This window comes from Anopheles stephensi, chromosome 2 (assembly GCF_013141755.1).
Source record: "Anopheles stephensi strain Indian chromosome 2, UCI_ANSTEP_V1.0, whole genome shotgun sequence".
NCBI classification, from domain to species: Eukaryota; Metazoa; Arthropoda; class Insecta; order Diptera; family Culicidae; genus Anopheles; species Anopheles stephensi.
This window is the reverse complement of record NC_050202.1, coordinates 36,202,237-36,220,282: the sequence shown is the minus strand read 5'-3', so window position 1 is coordinate 36,220,282 and position 18,046 is coordinate 36,202,237. Positions and strand designations below refer to the sequence as shown.

Genomic DNA, 18,046 nt, shown 5'->3' with positions numbered 1-18,046 from the left:
ACACGTACCTCCACAAATTAACCGAACGCTGATTCAAACACCCTTCCAACCAGTGAAACGGAACGTGAGTAAAATTTTCACCACGAAACCGCACCATGTGGTGATTTATTTGAATTGGGTTTGAAATATTTCAAGCTAACGTCAAACCACCTGTCACTCCCAGAACAGGTTTATACTTTACACAGCTGGGTTGAGTTTCAACTTGGCGGACTACCAAACAAACAAACCGTATTTTTCGCGAATCCACAACAAACCAACCCGCCATCTACCTCGTGCTTGTAGGATTTAGTAAAGCAAAAGTAGCCCACCGATCGTGCAAAGCAAGCAAAGTGCACTCGAAATTCAACAAGTGTTCCTTACATCTAAATGGCATCACATACAGCGAACCATGAAGGTAGTAACTCCACAAATACTCCCACCGACGTAACAAACTCACCGATCGAAGCCGACAACAACAACGCACGGTGCGAAAATGGTACCGAATGCTCCACGGCGGCAGAGGATGTGCTGGCGGACAGTGAGAGCTATTACAATAATGCCAAAAAATATTGGTCAAACGTGTCGCCCACGGTTGACGGAATGCTGGGTGGGTTTGGTAGCATATCGTTCATCGATATCCGCGGGTCCGAGCAGTTCCTGAAGTTCCTGTACAAGCAAAAGCCGGCGCCGGGTCGCAAGCGGGCACTGGATTGCGGTGCGGGCATCGGGAGAATCAGCAAGAATCTGCTACTGCCACTGTTCGAGCAGGTGGATCTGGTCGAGCAGGACGAACACTTCTGCCAGACGGCACGCACCGAACTGGCGGACTTTGGTTCGAAGCTAGGAACAGTATTTAACGCCGGATTGCAGGACTTTGTGCCCGAGCCCGGGCGGTACGATATTATTTGGGCGCAGTGGGTGCTGGGCCATCTAACGGACGAAGACACGGTACGGTTTTTGGAACGCTGCACGAACGCACTCACCCGGGGCGGCATGATAGTGATGAAGGAAAACTTTACCACCGGCGACGTGGTGGACGTCGATCGGACGGACTCATCGGTAACGCGACCGTTAGTGCAGATGAAGCAGTTGCTAAAGCAGGCGAACATGCGCGTCGTCAAGGAGCAACGGCAAACAAGCTTCCCCAAAGAACTCTATCCCGTGTACATGTTGGCGCTCCGACCTACGGTAAAGAAATAAAATTACGGTAAAACCCCGGGCATGGCAAGCTGCTACCTTTACAAGCGCGTTGCGTGTGATTTTGTACGAGTTTTCCTTTCTTTTTATTTTGAATAATACGTCCATCGTTTGTTCTACACAACCCTAACCGATCTGTGGGTGCCGTACACCAAAATGCATACACACTAAACACTCAACCGGGCACAAGTCCGGAGCGCCAGCACTACAGTGAGCGGCACACATTCCATCTGCTTAAAGTTTGTCCCCACACGGATGATCAAAACCTTCGGCCTTTCCATTTCAAATGTGTTGCATAAGCAAAGAGAGTATCTTTTGTACGATAGATTTAATATTCCGCTTGCCAAAAGCGGACCAATGTGCAGCATGCATGATGATGTTCCGAAAGCATGTGTGTACTCAGCCATCAAATGAACGTAGTTGGGGGAATTTATGATTCACATTCTTAGTGAACAAAGCATCAGTTCAGTTTTGTTCGGTGTTACGTGTAATTACAAGTCGAAGGGGATCAAATTTCGATTTTGGAATCTAAAGACTTATACACTGCTCCCTGGTCTTTTCTGCAGCCAAAGCATCTACGGATCTTTTGCATCTATCATCTATCAGACGTTGTGATTGTAATTGATTGAAATTATTCGAAAATCATATATACGTATCGATCGGGTATTTTAAGCACTACATGAACCGTCTTCTTAAAACTGATGCTTCCGCCACAAACGACGCTCCACCACTCGCGATCAAATACAAAGGTCTAACCCCTATTATGCCGGAATATAATGCTTACAAACGTAATATAGACATAATATCGAAACTCAAGAAAACCTATCAACAGTCAGTCGCAGAACCATTCGGGTATGGGATGAATAAACAAAAACTCTTCGCCGCGCGTGTTAACATAATTTTCGAAATTATTTACAATGGAGAAAAAGGGAAAACAGTCAGCCTCGTAGCAAAATGCAATAACATGGTTAAACTCAATATAGCACACCAAAGCAAAACTAAACATAACGTAACATAATAATAATAACGTAATAAAAGCGCAGGAAGTGATGGTGTTTCAAGTGAATTGTGGCGAACAGACACAGCTAGGTGCGACAAAGATTCTCACAAAACTGCTCCATCTAACTGCAACGGTTGGATCGCGAAACTATAACAAAAGTATATAAGTAACGAACATAAATATGCCTCAACGTTCTTAACGAAATATAAGCAACGGTTAATGTGTTACGAAAGGAACGTAAAATAATAGTATTCCTAGGCACAGCTTTTGTTAATACCTTCGTCCGAGCGTCCCAAATTCACGGATTTGCTTGTTTTCTTCCGTTTCTGTTTCAATTGTGTGTGTGTGTGTGTGTTTGTGGTAATCTTACTGTGGTTATCTTTTCAACGCTTACGACTTAGTTTCATTTTGATTAATTTAAGTGTCACATAAAGGCTCTCTCGCACACAAAACCCCCTTTTGTCTCGTCTCGTCCTACTTCTACTTCCTTTCTCTTTCAGAATTCATTCCATTCGTCTCTCGAGTATTTTATCCAACTAAAAAGAAAAAACCTTCCTTTCCCTTTCCAACTGCCAATTGCGTGTTATGATAAAAGCGCGCGCGTGAGTGAAACTTTTCCTGCAACCGTCTCTCATTCATCGATTCGTGCAAAACAAAAACCCAAAACAATGTAAAGGTGGGAGAATGTGTGCCAATACTCCAATGGGCGGGGAGCTGGGAGTAAATGCAAACACACCAATGCCACCGGCTTTAAGCACTAAGCACAGCGAAGCGAGATCATCAATCATATGCTTAGGTGGATGCGATTAAACAACGATGATGCCGTACTGTTGCGTGATGATGATGATACGATAACGATGATGACATCTAGATGAGTACTTCAGTTTCACCGGGGCGCAGGCTCTACTTGGGTATGAGTCCGCGCGCTTTCGGGAACATGTTGCCCGCACCCGCACCCCCTCCGGTGCCTCCGTGGCTGCTAGACATAAGTGCCGACGAGGACACCTTCTTTACCGGTGCGGCCGAGTGTGCTCCAAAAGCAGGCGCCGCCGATTTTCCCCGACTGTACACCGAGGATCTGGCACGGCTGGCGCCACTACTAGCACCAACCATGCCAATACCAGTGACACCGCTACTACTCGGCACAGGAACACCTGCTGGGCCGCTACCAGTGCTTCCGTTTGTAGTACCGCTGTTCATGGCACTGCTGGTAGAGGCGCTTGCCGCGTGTTCCTGAACGTTACGCTTGGTAATTTGATCGAGGCGCATCTTCATCATGCTAGCATAGTTGGACTGATCGGTAATGTCGATGTCGTCCTCGGTTTGCATCGCTTCGGCCAGGACTGCCTGTAACGAGGCCGACACTTTCGGATTGGAGTACTCGTACGTCGTTCGGAGTGGCATGTCCAGCTCATAGTCAAGTATGTTTTCGCCCTACAAAGAGAAAGAAAAACATGGGTAATGGTTTCTTCTAAAAGGAAAAATGACGTGAAAAAGTTAACACATTTTCATGATTTTTAAAACGATGACCCTTTGTCCTTACGATTCATGCAACTCAACTCTTCATCCTCCTCTTCCACATTATATAATTTACGTAAAGAAAAAAATATAGCAGTATCAATTACGTTGGAAAACTTCACCTATCTGGGGTCAAAAATCAACACCGACAACAACATAGGTGCTAAGATACATGCCAGCAGGCAACCAGTCACATAATAGCCTGAGGAACCTGTATGAGGAAACCTGTCGCTGACCTACTGTAGAGAACATTTATAGTCCCAGTACTCGCATAAGCCTTTGAAAGATGGGCTATGCCCAAAACAGACGAAACCCTCTTTGCTGCGTTCGAGAGGAAGATGCTCAGAAGGATTTTTGGCCCTGTATGTGTGGAAGGACAATGGAGGAGCCGCTACAATGACGAGCTCTACGAGCTGTACGATGATCTTACTATCGTGCAGCGAATTAGACTCGCCAGGCTTCGAGGGGTGGTCTTGTCATAAGAATGACATCGGTCGACCCAGGCCGTTAGGGGTGTTAGGCCGTCTACACAGACAGAGGAGGCGTGGTAGGCCAAAGTTGAAGTGTAGTGATGGCGTTGATGCCGATACTATTTTATCTAATAAGAGATAGACTCTGGTCACTATTATGTGTGGTGTGACTGTCAAATGCAAAATTTAAGAGGCAATAAAATTTTTAATAGCTTAGAGGATTTATCATTGTTAACTTTTCAACTAAAGGTCAGCCTATCTCTCTAAACTTTAGAGAATAACCTGGAAAACATAGCCATTCTCATACAAATCTTTCCCTTTGTAACAGATGCTTGTATCACTCTGGTCCATCACTCAGAGAAAAAGAGCAGCACTTATGAAAAATCCTTTTTGATGGTTACCTCAACTTCAATCGACGAAAATTACAACTAATGTCGATAGTGATCAATAAATATATCCCGCATACTTTCCTTGAATGATAAGGCCTACCAACTAACTGCCGAAAACTAACCAGCGAAAGGGTGCGCTATTTGAATGTAGGACTCGAATAAAATTGAACCCGTGCAATGCAATCCGAAATTAGTCTACTTTTTCCTATACATTCAACGATAGCTTAAACTTCACCCGAAGCTCACTGGACATTCTGTTTCACAGCTGCGATTATCTCGAAGCATGATGATGAACACGTTTACGTACACAATGAAATAAACATGCGGAACATACGATTAGATCGGAACTAGACCAAAAGCTAGATCGATGTCAAAGCCTGAGATCACCCGCTAAAACGCAAAGGCCCCTCACCCAAAACGTACCTTGTAGCGGACGGCATCGCTGGACTTGGTTTTGATCATTTGCAGTGCGTACTCGCTCATCGGCCGCCTACGGCTCGGGTCGGCGACGGGCCGCGTCAACATTTGGTGGTTGTTCAGCATCATGCTGCCGTTCAGGAACCATTCCTCCGCTTCGTCGTCGTACTTGGCCTGGGTGTACAGCCGCGATTTGACTTCCGCCGGCACAAAGTTGTCAATGATGAGCAGCAATCGCTTCAGCTCCTTGATTAGTTCGTTCTGCGTCATTTCCAGCTCGCGCCTATCCCGGTTATGCTCGTCGCGCGTGTCCTGCAGCTCCTGTTTCAGCGCCATACACTTGGCGTAACATTTCTTCAGCTTGCGCGTCTTCAGCTCCACCTCCTGCTGCAGCGAGGTGAACGTTTCGCGAATCTCCATCGTCGACTCTTCCTGCAGTTCCAGCTGCTGCTGCATCTCGATTTCACGCTTCTTGCGCTCGGCAATCTCGGACAGCTTCTTCTCCAGCTCGAACTGCCGCTCGGTGTACGTGTCGAGAATGTTTTTGCCACCCTTGACCAGCTGTCCCTCCAGCTCGAGCAGCTTGGCGGCCAACGTAGCCGTTGCTTCGCGCTCCTTCATCAACTCCTCTTTGGCTTTCGTGTCCAGCTCGTTAAAGTCCTGCTCGTTTTCCTTCTCGCAGTCTTCCTCCTCTTCCACCTCGGAATCGGATTTTTCGTCCGACTGTGTTAGGCTCGGTTCGCGCTTCACGCGCGTCGCTTTCTTTTTCGCCTTCTTCTCCCGATGCACCGTCCGTTCGCGCTTCTGCCGCTCGCTGATCAGCTTGCGCAGTTCCGCTATCTCGTTCTGATACTCGCGCAGCTTCGTATCCTGCGGATCCTCGTTCTTCACCGGTTTGTTTTCGATCGTCTTGGCCCGATGGGCGTACCGGAGCGTGGTAAGCGTTTCATTGTAATTGAACTCGGAGGGACCAATGTTTGCGATCATGATGGTTTTTGAATTTCCGCCCAGCGAATCCTGCAGCAAGCGGGTCAGCTTCGAATCGCGGTAAGGAACGTGGGGCGATTTTTCGGCCAGCGCCGAGATGACGTTACCCAGCGACGAGAGGGCACGGTTGATCTTGCTGGCCTCCTTCAGTCGTTCGGCCGTTGCACCCGTTTTCGACTGTCGCTCGCTACCGGCCAGATCGATCAGATTCAGCTTCCCGACCTTGACTAGCGTCGAACCGGCTTCACACATTTCAATCTTAATCAGAAATATCGCATGCGAACGGGAACTGTGCTCGTTCATGTTGGTGAACCCGACCGTCCGGTTCTTGTTGCCCTGATGCATCACGTTCAGCATGTCGTCGACGCTTTTGCACAGTACGGAGTGCAGGTTCGGTACCACGATACCACCGTCCCGTTCGCGCAGTTCCAGCGAACAGGTCGCGTTCGGTTTCAGTAGATCGCGCAATTCCTCCATGTAAATTTCCAAATACGAAACCGCCACCAGGAAGTTCATGTTTTGCGCCCTGTTGATGTGGCCCCAGATCTGCTCGAACGCCCGCGGGATGATGCCCTTCTGCTCCGGATCGTTCTTGATGCCTTCCATCGTGTGCGTTTTACCCGTGCCCGTTTGACCGTACGCAAAGACACACCCATTGAACCCTTCCATGACGGACGAAACCAGCGGGCGTACAACCTCATCGTAGATCGTTTGTTGTGTGGAGCTAAAACGGGGAAGTCATTGAACATTGATCATAACGCGCCTATCGACGGTAAAAGCGCGAGGCGGGTCATACTTACAGACAATCGTACACGGCGTCGTACGTAAACATCTTTTTGTTCTCCCTCGACGCTTCATTGCAATTCAGGATCTCGATCACGCCCCGGCTGGGATAAACATCGACCACCTTCTGGAAGTTCCCGGTCTGCTCCTTATTGTTGAGCGGCCGGCAGCGCACCACCACCTGAACACATTCATTTTTCGTGTTCTGTGAAAACAAAAAACGGGGCACATCATCACGCGGTTAACGATTTGTTTTCCACGGCACGCGCAGCATGAATGCAGCAGTGCATCGAGTGAAATGGCATCATCGGTTACGTTACACAGCAACGCGACGAACAGGGGCAGGCTTTACAATCGAGAGGTGGTGGCCAGTGCGTTTCGCATCAGCATTTCGACACTTTCGATTTTAATAGCTTTTAGTCACAGTTGGCTTCACCACGAGGAGGAGCGCACTCTTGCGGGAGTGCCGTCCGACACGATCTGGCCAACAAAGTGTGGTGCAGACTGGCTGATGCGAAACACACACCCTCTCCGCGGGAAGGAGGCGTGCATTATTACGCTGGCCCATCTGTGTACGGCAGACGGTTCAATAAACAGATTGCCATTGTGCAATAACTGTTTCATTTTCCACATCTTTTTGTACGTCTGTTGGGCCGTGGAAATGTTCATGGCCGAGAATGAAACGAATCCTAAAAATGTTAGCCTCGGCCTACCGCGATCAGAACGATTTTGCGAGTCACGCAACGGGAAGTACAAATCCAACAAGGCGTAGCAGTATGTCCAAATGTAAACGATGATGCCATACCAGTACCCCTTTCAAGGAAACGCGGAAGGTTCAAGGAAAAACGTCTGCTTTCACAAACGCTGAGCTGAAAGAGGCTGGAGCGAGCCCAAACGTACCGATAAATTGCTTTTCGTTTTGATACTCCGATCCATGGCTGCGCTTCTTTCGCTCGACGCTCAAATTTCAACCGAAGCACCACGATTTTCCCAGCAAAACACTGATTTTTCACATCGAACGGGCCATCCTGGGCTGGATGGAACAGATTTGTTTGCGTTATCGATTAGCAACGAAAAGTTATTTGTCTGCCTCTGCCCACCTTACGTACCCACACACTCGCGCCAGTACGATTGCACGCACACAGGCGCAGCAGCTGTCAAACTGTATGTACAGCCACTGTCGGAAGTTTTATAGCAGTTCGGATTATGGCAATTGGTATAAAATCTAATTTCGCTATACCAATTCAAAACTGCAATAAAGGTCGTTAAGGTGGTGTATTTATATTCGCGTATCATTACTTTTCTGCGAATATAAAGTTGTACAGCTCACACTGTGTGCAGTGGCACACTTTACACATTTGAAAAGCTCTTTGAATTTTTCATTAAGAATTTTTAAGTTTTCGGCGAAGTATGTAAAGTTTATTTTTAAAATCAACACTAAAAGTTTATACTTGTGTATCTTATTTTCGTTGAAAACCAACAAACCACCTTACAGTTTGGTAACAAAAAATTGAGTTTGAGTACCGCGTTGCAAAATGACTGCCTTCATGAAAACTTCACTTAAAATTTGATATTTTTACCTAAAACAAAGGCTTTTTTTCTAAAGATGCAGGCTTTTAAAATACAGAGATACAGTAACAGACAATCAAATAAGACACCTTTTATATCCGGTATTCTAACTACTTTTGCCAATACTTCCACCGTTCTTAAAACAGGCGAACACATCATTAACATCTTTACTCGATATAGCACTTTTGTCAATGTTATGCGTGTGAGTTATAACTTTTAAACAGAGTATATTACGTAAATAAAAGTATAACAGGTGACTCATTCTAAAGTTGAGTGAAGAGAGTAAAGAGAGGACACCAAAAGTAATAATAAAACTTGTAAGCATTTATGCAAAACAAATATGATAAACGGTCGCTTTTGTGATTACTTAAATCAATTTCTCGATTGCTAGTCCTGCGTTCGGAGGTTCAGACGGGATTCGATATCCGGTTGGATATTCGAGCTCTGGCGCCGCTGCTACCTCATTGATGCGATCAATCTTATTACGCTGAGTATACCTTTCCTTTTTTGTTATGACATTAAGGTTCCCAGATATCGCATATAGATCGATCCACCATGCGTCCTCATCGACTTCCCGTACGCTTAAATAACGATCCAGCAAACAGTCACTGTAGTCAAGATAGCAACAGGAAGACTATAAAAAAGCTAACGGTGATTTTTAGCTTATAACTGGTTTATTTTGTTACGCTTTGTATTGGAATGCGAAACACGTTTGTGCTGTTCTGTTTTTTTTTTTTCAATTTTATTTATAAAAATCACATTCTTCCTCCATTAGTGTGATAGCAATTACAACTAGGATGACTCAAATCTTAGATAAATCTTTATCGATCTCAGTCTCTATTGTTCACTGTCTTGTTTTTCTTTTTTACTTACTTTTCTTCTCCTGCACGAGGAGAATAGCCATAGCACGTATGGCTTTTTCTTTACTTGTTTTTTTTTTCAAAATCTTGAAACGCTAAACGTGTCAAAACACTTGTTATTTTTTTAGTAACTTTGAGAAGCAAGTAAAGCAGGAAATCTTATACAATAAAAAAGTGGCAACATTGCAATAATCTTCGGAACGTGTGAATCAAAACATACTTTTTTTACTTTATTTATAATAGAAAAATTTTAGAAAAATGAATTTAATCATGTTGAAAGAGTAAAACATTAAACAGCAAAAAGCTTAATCTTATAAGTATAAGGATTGGTTACTACTTTAAGTAGTTAGCCCAAACTTCAGTGCGCGGTGGTTTGATCTATCGGCAGGACCGATACCAAAATTATGCGAGCCAGTTATTTTTATCACCGAACTAATCATCTTGCTGAGAGATAATAAAAGACATGGAAAATTATTTAAAAAGGCCCAAACCTCAAGAAATCTTTGGAAAGTGCACTTCACTCTAAGCAGAAGTAAGGTGCCCTAGCTGGCGAGGGGCAGCCCAAGCATTCCAGAGACCCCATAATTAAGTGAACATTTTTAAACGGGTGGTTAAAGGCCGTTCCACTTGAACAAAAGTAAATTAGAGTTGAAAAGTGTGTTAATATTGTATCACAACTAAGCTAGGATAACATTTGATGCGAAGCGAATAAAGTCGTATGAAAAAAACACCAAAAAATTGGTGTGTCGGGTGCTAAAGGATCAGACCATGGGAGTTTTCCAAAAATTCAAAACTCATTTCAAACCATCAAATCATCTAAAAAATAACGATTTTGTTCTTTTCTCCAAGGTACCGGAGTAGCCTTCATATAAAATCCTTTCCATTTTTCCCGAACATACAGTGTATGGTAAATGTAATACAATTGCGTAGTATGTTTGCATCCAAGGTCTTCACATAATTCATTTAAAAAGGGGAATTTATTGTAGATTTTATACTAACTTTAGATGTATTGTTATTGCACAGCAGCTAAATTATGGAATTTATTTCATTCGATTGGTTAAGTTTGAAATAGTCAGTTTTGGATTAGCCAGTCTACGTCAAGGGGGAACACGATCTGGATGGGATTCGATCCTCAATCCTGCCGTGTGAAGACCGATACCACTGGACAGAAAAATTGTTGAATGTCTTTTATGGAGACTTTTAAATCACAAAACCAGGCAAAACATTATGAATACCATTCTTGAATTAAGCTTCATGAAATAACTGCCTTAATCCATTTGCATTAAAAGCCCCAGTGTCCTTAGTTCGCCACTGGGGGTTTGGGACGGCATTACCCATGAATGAACAATCTAAAATACATTAATGCAAATTAATTTTTGTTTTGCCATTGATCCGATAATTTTCATACACGAATAAAACAATAAACGTTCCCCTAAAAAGGGTAGGCACCCTTTACAACGTCAGCTTTACAACGTTCTTTCAGAACTTCCTTGTTTATCAACAAGGAGGAGGGTCATGATTAATTCTATCACGATTCCCCTTCGATGCCTGTTTAAAAATCGAACAAAAAATCCACACACACAACCACATCGAACTAAATTGATTAGAGTTTTGACATCGGGTGTGGAAATTTCGTATGACGATTCTAAGCTAAAAATTACGTTTTGTTCTCTAATAGTTCGCTAGTGCGCGTTCGGAAATACCCTGGGCTAGCGCGATGACAAATCTGCCATCCCCAAAGGCACATTGCAATTGCCTCAAACATATCAATCATCTCGCATGCATTCCATCCGTCCGATCCGTCCGTATGTGTGTAACGCGGCAGCGCGCGAACCCCAACGGGTTGCACTACCGTATCACTATGTACTGTGTTGTACATGCTGGAGGTAAGCCGTGTGCGTAGCTAGCACAAAAAAAAACGGCTTCTACTGCAACGGATCAGTTCCGAAGCCTCACAGCACAGATATGGATTGGTAAGACGGAGCAGCGCCCGCCAGTAGCATAATATAAATAAATAAGACCCTTCGGCAAGGACGGTAGTACAGTCGCGGTAGTGTAACCGGTAAGCAACGATCGGATTTTTATAGTGCTGTTTGGAGTGTGTGTTTTTTTTTCAAAGCGCAACGCTCAAAAGTGCATCTGCTGAAGTGGTGTTTTGGTGTGGAAAACAATTAGCTCTTGCTGAACAAAGCGAGCACGGTGATAATTGTGTTAGGCCAGTGGCAACGATAAACAACCACAACCATGGTGAATGAAAAGGTAAGATACACGTGGTCGACATACATTGTGTGTCGAGCGAGATGTGAATTGCCCAGGGCATCGGGTCACCGATCAGCGATCAGTGTAACGGCTTCAGGAGTGTTACCTCGTTCGTTTGAATAAAGTACAACCAATTTCAGCCAGTGTCGAGTCAGGGCTGGCATAATCGAATTCCGAGTTGCATCACGATCGATGATCTTTCGAAGGATGTGGCAATCTGTGCTTAGTATTTCATGGGGATGATGCAGATCCGTCGGCTTTCCGTGGAATCAAGCATTTACGATTGCTACTATCGTCAAAATACTTGATCGATTATGGTACGATCGGAGGTTTGGATTACTGCGTTTGTGTAATGATTGTGCATGTTATAGTTACACTAGCTTTGCAAAATAATAATCAACGTCAATTGATAGATAGGTCTGCGATCGATCGAAAGGATCAGCAACAATATGGAGTTATGTGTTATGGCTTCGATCGCTCCATAATCGAGGTCCCTTCCAAGTAGAGGGACTACACTTGCCAATTTGAGAACGTTACTAGTGGACCAGCATTCAATTCGTAGTGTCAATGGCACTGAGTCACTTAACTTGTACAACTGGTTCTGTTGCAAAAAGGGCCATCAATAGCGGGGTTGCTTCATTTCGCAACCAGCACGGTGTAGTGTGACGTCTGGCCCCGACTGACGTGGGCAGCCAATTATGTAAACCACTTCGGCCGCACGGTTCACGGTATCATCCGCACAGCAAATCCATTCTTAATGCACTCGGCGTCACCCATCACTACCGGAAGATACCATCGCTGGACGTGAAACGATGATGAGCCACCCGCCGTTATCTAGTCTTTCTTTCGATTTCCAGAGTCTTCGCCAGGGGGCCTACGACTTAAGCCGTTGAATTCCCTTTTCAGTTTGAACTTCATTAGTCGAAGGATCAGCGTTTGGATTTGTTTTACGGACCGATAAGAGCCACTCATGCTGCTGTCTTTACGCTTTTCGGGGTTTGGTGCATTCGAAGGAGGAGAAAAAAACCTCTCATGCACATCTGCGCGTAGTGCGTGTCGTCTTTCGGCTTCATGCAAACGCGCGCGCGCGCCCCCTGAATCTGGTGCGCTGTTCAGATGGCAGTGATTTCTAGAGCAGTAGGCCCGAGACTGGCCGCTTATCAGCGGATCCGGTTATGCTACCTGATACATAGCAACAGAAGCAATGCATAATCTGTTCCCGCGTCGATTTATTAGCCGCTACGGGCCGATAACCTAACCAGCACGGCACGTTTAATAAGTGATTGGTAAATTTTTTGGTGAACATTGGCCCCGCACCGGTAGCGTGAGCGTGATGAGCGGGGCACTGTTACTATCCATTGATGAGGATTCTACACCACGGCACGTCACGCGTTCTCGTGCTCACTGAGCAAGCCCCTATGCATCACATCACATGGCTTTCACTTATCAGCTCACGCTCGCTAACGGTACGATTAAGGAAGTGGGCTGCACGCATTGCGCGTGCCATACAAAGAGGCCAAACGGCATGTAGGCTAACAGCGGGCGCACTGTGAACTTTGCCTCTCAATCACCGGAGGACCTTGAAAACCGAACCGAAAACAGAACAAAGCCCTGTACGGAAAAGCAGCGGATTAATCGTGATGATGAATTTGCGAGCGACGAGATGCACAAACAAAGCCACTGTGGTGCGATACCTTGTCCCACTCTCGACCCCGTGCAATCACCAAATTTCCCGCCCGAGCTGGAGAATGTGCCAGAGAATGCCACCAAGACGAACTGGTCAAAACCGTCCCGCACCGAGCTGATTGGTCCTCTTATCAAATGGGTCGGAAATCTCTCCCGAAGAAGACCTTTACGGCGACACGGTTCCGTTTTTCAGCTGCCCTTCCTGAACATGTTATTGTGCGGTGGAAGACGCATTCCACAACATCCTCATTGCAAAGGTTAATGAAACTCTTTACTCTCTCTCTCTCTCTCCCTCTTTCCTTAATCCAGACTAAACAAAGCTATTGCGTGATAGGAGCCGGTACGGCCGGACTCTGCGCTGCGCGCCACGCATTGCAGGCAGGCGGGAGCGTTACCGTGTTCGAGATGGGCAAACAGCTCGGCGGCACCTGGGTCTTTAACGACGAGACGGGCAAAAATGAATACGGTATCGATGTGCACTCGAGCATGTACAAGGGCCTGAAGACGAACCTGCCGAAGGAGATCATGGGCTATCCGGACTTTCCCATACCGGAGCAGGAAAGTTCGTACATACCGGCGGAGGATATGCTCAACTTCTTTCAGCAGTTTGCCGAATCATTTGGAATCTTGGAACACATCCGCTTCAGCCACTACGTGGTGCGCGTGAAGCCCACGATCGACGAACAGGGCTGGGAGGTGATCGTGCGCGACTGCCCGAACGATCGGCTGGTGACGTACACGTTCGACTATGTGCTCGTCTGCAACGGACACTACCATACGCCGAACCTGCCACGGTACCCGGGCATGAACGTTTTCCGTGGCAAGCAGATGCACAGTCACGATTACCGCAGCAATGAACCGTTCGAAGGTAGGGACGAATCAACATGCTTCACCACTAGAACGGTTCGTACTTAGTTGAACCACTTTCTTTTCTCTCTTCCAGGCGAGACAGTCCTTGTGATTGGGGCGGGCCCATCGGGAATGGACATGGCGTATGAGATCTCCAAAAAAGCGGTTCGCGTAACCTTAAGCCACCATCTGAAGGATAAGCCCCAGACGGTGTTTCCGAGCAACGTGACACTGAAACCGGACGTACTGCGCCTCACCGAAACCGGCGTGCTGTACGCGGACGGTACCAGCGAGGACTTTAGCGTGATTTGCTACAGCACAGGGTACAAGTACACCTTCCCGTTCCTGAGCGTCGACTGTGGGATCACCGTCGAGGATAACTATGTGCAGCCGCTGTACAAACACTGCATCAACATTCGCTGTCCATCGATGGCGTTCATCGGACTGCCGTTCTACGTGTGTGCGGCCCAGATGATGGATCTGCAGGCACGCTTCTGTCTGAAGTTTTTCAGCGGTGGCAAAGCGTTACCGACGCGGGAGCAGATGACCGCCGACACGGCGGCCGAGATGGAGGAGCGCTGGAAGCGGGGTCTAAAGAAACGGCAGGCTCACATGATGGGCCCGGTCGAGGATCGGTACTACGATGATCTGGCGCAGACGGCGGACATTGAGCCGATTAAGCCGGTGATCAAGAAGCTGCACAAGATCAGCGCCATGCGTTACTCGGAGGATTTGGTCAACTTCCGCAGCGACAAGTTCCGGATAGTGGACGATGAAACGTTCGTGAAGATTAACTAGCGTGATGGGTGTCCCTTTCGCTTCGTGCGCTTCGCCTGAGGGAATGTGATTTGATGTACGGTAAGATAACTGCGCAATCTAGTACAACTATGGTAGGGTTTGTGGGGAGTGTGTGCGTAATCTATTATCCAAATATAATCGTATGATGTTTAGCTATAAAATGCGTAAATCTGGCATGCGTCTTACTTATGCTATCCGAATTACGCCTCTGATCTACGACTCTCTCTGAGTAGCGATGGCAGGACCCAGATGACGTCAAACTGGGACTAATAAACAATTTAAATCTGGTAGTTGTTGTTAGCTATAGTGCAGCCTTGCAGTTTATTTATTTGATTTCTACCGACGTGCTGCTAAAAACTGTAGCATAATTCTATCAGCAACTGCTGGATGTTTACAGCGATCTGCTACTCCACACTTGTTCTACAAGCAGTTAATTCGCCTTGGAATGTTTGTTTTATTTTTAACACGATTCCTACACGCTTTTACGTAAAGAAGCGGGCCCAGTAGCTATCTTTTGTTTTTAATTTCCGTTCCGTTCTAGCTTCCGGGAATATGTTTTGACATATCGGGAGTCTTTGATCCGTGTATTGTCTTCCAAGTGGTGATCACTGTTTTTTTGTTGTTGCTATGAATTTGTTTTCCGCCTTGTTTGTCTCATTAAAGCTCAATCGCCTCCCTGGGTCCGTTCACGTACACAAACTGCTCATCGTCAACGATGGCAAACACATCCTCCCGGAAGTGGATCAGATCGTCCACGAACCGCTGGCTGCTTTCGTTGTGCAGCTTGGTCATTACCGGTGCGATCGTTTCAATGTTGCCCGTCCGGGCCAGATCATCGTAGTACCGGCCCTGTTCCGGGCCCATCATGTGTGCATGCCGTCTCTTATACCCGCGCCGCAAACGATCCTCCATTTCTTGCTCCATATCCTGCCGCATATCGCTGGCCGCCGGTAGCCGCTGCTTGCCGGTGAAATATTGCATACAAAACCGAACCTGAAGATCCATCATCTGGGCGGCACACACGTAAAATGGTAGCCCGATAAACGCCATCGTTGGATGGTTGATGTTGAGGCAATGTTTGTACAGTGGTTGAACGTAGTTTTCCTGCACCTGAATTCCGCAATCCGCACCGAGAAACGGGAAATTGTACCGAAATCCTGTACAGTACAGAACTACATCGAATGATTCCTCCGCGCCGTTCGTGAACTTGGCCCCGGTTTCCGTTAGTAAGGAAACGTCCGGTTGCTGCGTCAGGTTGGCAGGAAATGGGAAGGTCAAACGATCCATATGGTGGCTGATCGTTACTCGGCTTGCCGTTTTCGCCAGCTCTAGCGCAATGTCCATTCCGGAAGGACCGGCCCCGATCACGAGCACTGCTTTGTCTGTAAGAGCGATGAATGAAGCGTGCGGTTCTCTCAGCATGGTCGATGCCTACTCACCTTTGTAATGCTCGGCACAGCGATAATCGTGGCTGTGGAGTTGCTGCCCACGGAACGCTTCCCTTCCCGGCACCTCCGGCACATTTGGCGTGTGATAATGGCCGTTGCAAATGAACAGGAAGTCAAACACGTACTGATGTTTTTGTTGTTTCGCGAGGTTTTCTACCTTCACGATCCAACGATCCCCATCGGTCGGCCGGACTTGTACGACATGATGTCCGAACTTGATGTGGCGCTTGATCCCGTACCGATCCGCATACAACCGCAAGAAGGATAAGATGTCTTCCGAAGCTATGTACGAAGCGCTTTGCGCCGGTATGGGGAAGTCCGGATATCCCATCACTTCTTTCGGCAGATTCGTCCGCAACCCTCGGTACATGCTCGTGTGGACGGGCAGTCCGTACCGATCGACGCCAACCTCATCGGTGTAGATCCAGGTACCGCCGATCTGATCCATCCGCTCGAAGATCATCACCTCACCACCAGCCTCGAGCACACGTCTTGCGGCAGCCAGCCCGGCCATGCCGGCGCCTATGATGCAGTAACTCATTATCACTTCAGCGCACTTCCCGTGATCGAACGTGACACTAAACGCGTGCGCGTCTACGGTTCGAACTTGTAACGCATGCAACACGACAACACTGCAGGCAACTGTGGTTGAGCTGCTGCCCGTTGCACACATTTATAACACCAACCATTCCCCAGTGCAGCTTCCTGGCTCGCGTAGTACGCACGCATCGTGGGGAGTGGATGCATTCGCGGGCCGCCGAGCGTTAATGCATCATCGGCCGTTGGTGCGAGCCTCGACGCGACCAAGATCAGATAATAAGAGCGGGCCGATGGTGGCGTCTGCTGATACCACGTCGAGCAGTTGTTGTCTATTGCTAAGTCGGTCAAACGCATAAACGAAAGGGGCCAGGGATCGGGTAAAGGGTAAGGCCAAAAGGCGAATGACCGTGCGCTTAAAGCGCTGACTAATAGAATATTGCTGACAAGTATTGTTTTAAATGTGGGATATTTAAATGGTGTTGGATATTGGTGATAGTACGTATACGTGACCACCTTGTTCTGAAAAAAAAAACATATTCAGTTGGATAGTGCAATCCTCACTACGGGCGAACCAAACCGGTTGATTTTCGAACCCCGGTGGTCCTGCCGTGTGAAGGGTGCTGGTGGCGCTGACGCCATTACAACCGTATCGCTATGAAAAATATGATTTATGATACCAATTTTCAATGAATCGTATTGGGTATTAGGTTTTGTGTAGTTTGGTTTAGGAACGCTGAGAAAGCGTTCCTATCCATCGGATAAATCAAGAATTCGATTCTGAGATCCATTTTTTATTCTTAAGCAAAGATTTGTTAACTTTCAAACAAAGCTAAAATTGATATAAAAAGTTAAGATGTTAACCATTCTGGTTCCAAATTTTTGGAGCAGTTGTACCAGCTCGAACACTGTATCGAATGCTGTAGATTGGATATTCCGCATGGCGAGGACTGACTATCCAACAACGCGATATCAATCAAGTAAGCCATTAGATGGCTGGCATGACCTAGTAGGTCGTTAAGCCAAGAAGAAGAAGAAGAAGAAGAAGAAGAATATTTACGGATCGGATACAAAAGTGGGCTTATTCTACTGTCTGTTACTGTAACTATTTAAAATAACGTCATAACATTTCGCGAATAAATTGGGATTTTTACACAAGAGAAGCTTCTTCTTCATTTGTGGCCCTAGGAAGCCTTGGATTTCTAGGTTCCCTGGCCTTATTTACCCGTACCTGTATAGTCAGGTACTTGTCCGAAAAAAGACAGTCCGGGAGCGGATTTGATATCGCTCCTGTGGTGTG

The 18,046-nt window shown here is 46.5% G+C and overlaps 4 protein-coding genes across 4 annotated transcripts; 2 read left to right on the top strand and 2 right to left on the bottom strand.

Annotated features, from left to right (window-relative positions):
• The first annotated feature begins 169 nt into the window (after nt 1–169).
• LOC118504891 (N-terminal Xaa-Pro-Lys N-methyltransferase 1) lies at nt 170–2,224 on the top strand. The gene has a single exon (XM_036039949.1). It carries the CDS (start codon nt 367–369, stop codon nt 1,177–1,179), a length of 813 nt encoding a protein of 270 aa, XP_035895842.1. The 5' UTR covers nt 170–366; the 3' UTR covers nt 1,180–2,224.
• Nucleotides 1,229–7,851, bottom strand: LOC118504890 (kinesin-like protein Klp68D). The gene is made up of 4 exons (XM_036039948.1): nt 7,641–7,851; nt 6,758–6,945; nt 4,977–6,681; nt 1,229–3,610 (listed from the first exon to the last, which is right to left on the bottom strand). The coding sequence occupies exons 1-4, from the start codon at nt 7,674–7,676 to the stop codon at nt 3,080–3,082; spliced, it is 2,460 nt and encodes an 819-aa protein (XP_035895841.1). The 5' UTR covers nt 7,677–7,851; the 3' UTR covers nt 1,229–3,079.
• A 3,088-nt stretch (nt 7,852–10,939) lies between these two features.
• Nucleotides 10,940–14,922, top strand: LOC118504887 (senecionine N-oxygenase-like). The gene is made up of 3 exons (XM_036039945.1): nt 10,940–11,428; nt 13,424–13,982; nt 14,058–14,922. The coding sequence occupies exons 1-3, from the start codon at nt 11,414–11,416 to the stop codon at nt 14,759–14,761; spliced, it is 1,278 nt and encodes a 425-aa protein (XP_035895838.1). The 5' UTR covers nt 10,940–11,413; the 3' UTR covers nt 14,762–14,922.
• Nucleotides 14,923–15,052: 130 nt separating this feature from the next.
• On the bottom strand, nt 15,053–17,009 carry LOC118504884 (senecionine N-oxygenase-like). The gene is made up of 2 exons (XM_036039941.1): nt 16,201–17,009; nt 15,053–16,143 (listed from the first exon to the last, which is right to left on the bottom strand). The coding sequence occupies exons 1-2, from the start codon at nt 16,880–16,882 to the stop codon at nt 15,419–15,421; spliced, it is 1,407 nt and encodes a 468-aa protein (XP_035895834.1). The 5' UTR covers nt 16,883–17,009; the 3' UTR covers nt 15,053–15,418.
• Nucleotides 17,010–18,046: the final 1,037 nt, after the last annotated feature.

Bases quoted from the DNA above. Each gene is read 5' to 3' on its own strand.
- LOC118504891 (XM_036039949.1), top strand. From the start codon at position 367: ATGGCATCACATACAGCGAACCATGAAGGTAGTAACTCCACAAATACT.
- LOC118504890 (XM_036039948.1), bottom strand. From the start codon at position 7,676: ATGGATCGGAGTATCAAAACGAAAAGCAATTTATCG. The intron at 6,946-7,640 runs GTACGTTTGGGC...TTGTTTTCACAG, and splicing joins AAACGAAAAGCAATTTATCG to AACACGAAAAATGAATGTGT. The intron at 6,682-6,757 runs GTAAGTATGACC...TCCCCGTTTTAG, and splicing joins GACGCCGTGTACGATTGTCT to CTCCACACAACAAACGATCT.
- LOC118504887 (XM_036039945.1), top strand. The intron at 13,983-14,057 runs GTAGGGACGAAT...TCTCTCTTCCAG, and splicing joins CAGCAATGAACCGTTCGAAG to GCGAGACAGTCCTTGTGATT.
- LOC118504884 (XM_036039941.1), bottom strand. From the start codon at position 16,882: ATGTGTGCAACGGGCAGCAGCTCAACCACAGTTGCCTGCAGTGTTGTC. The intron at 16,144-16,200 runs GTGAGTAGGCAT...TCGCTCTTACAG, and splicing joins CTGTGCCGAGCATTACAAAG to ACAAAGCAGTGCTCGTGATC.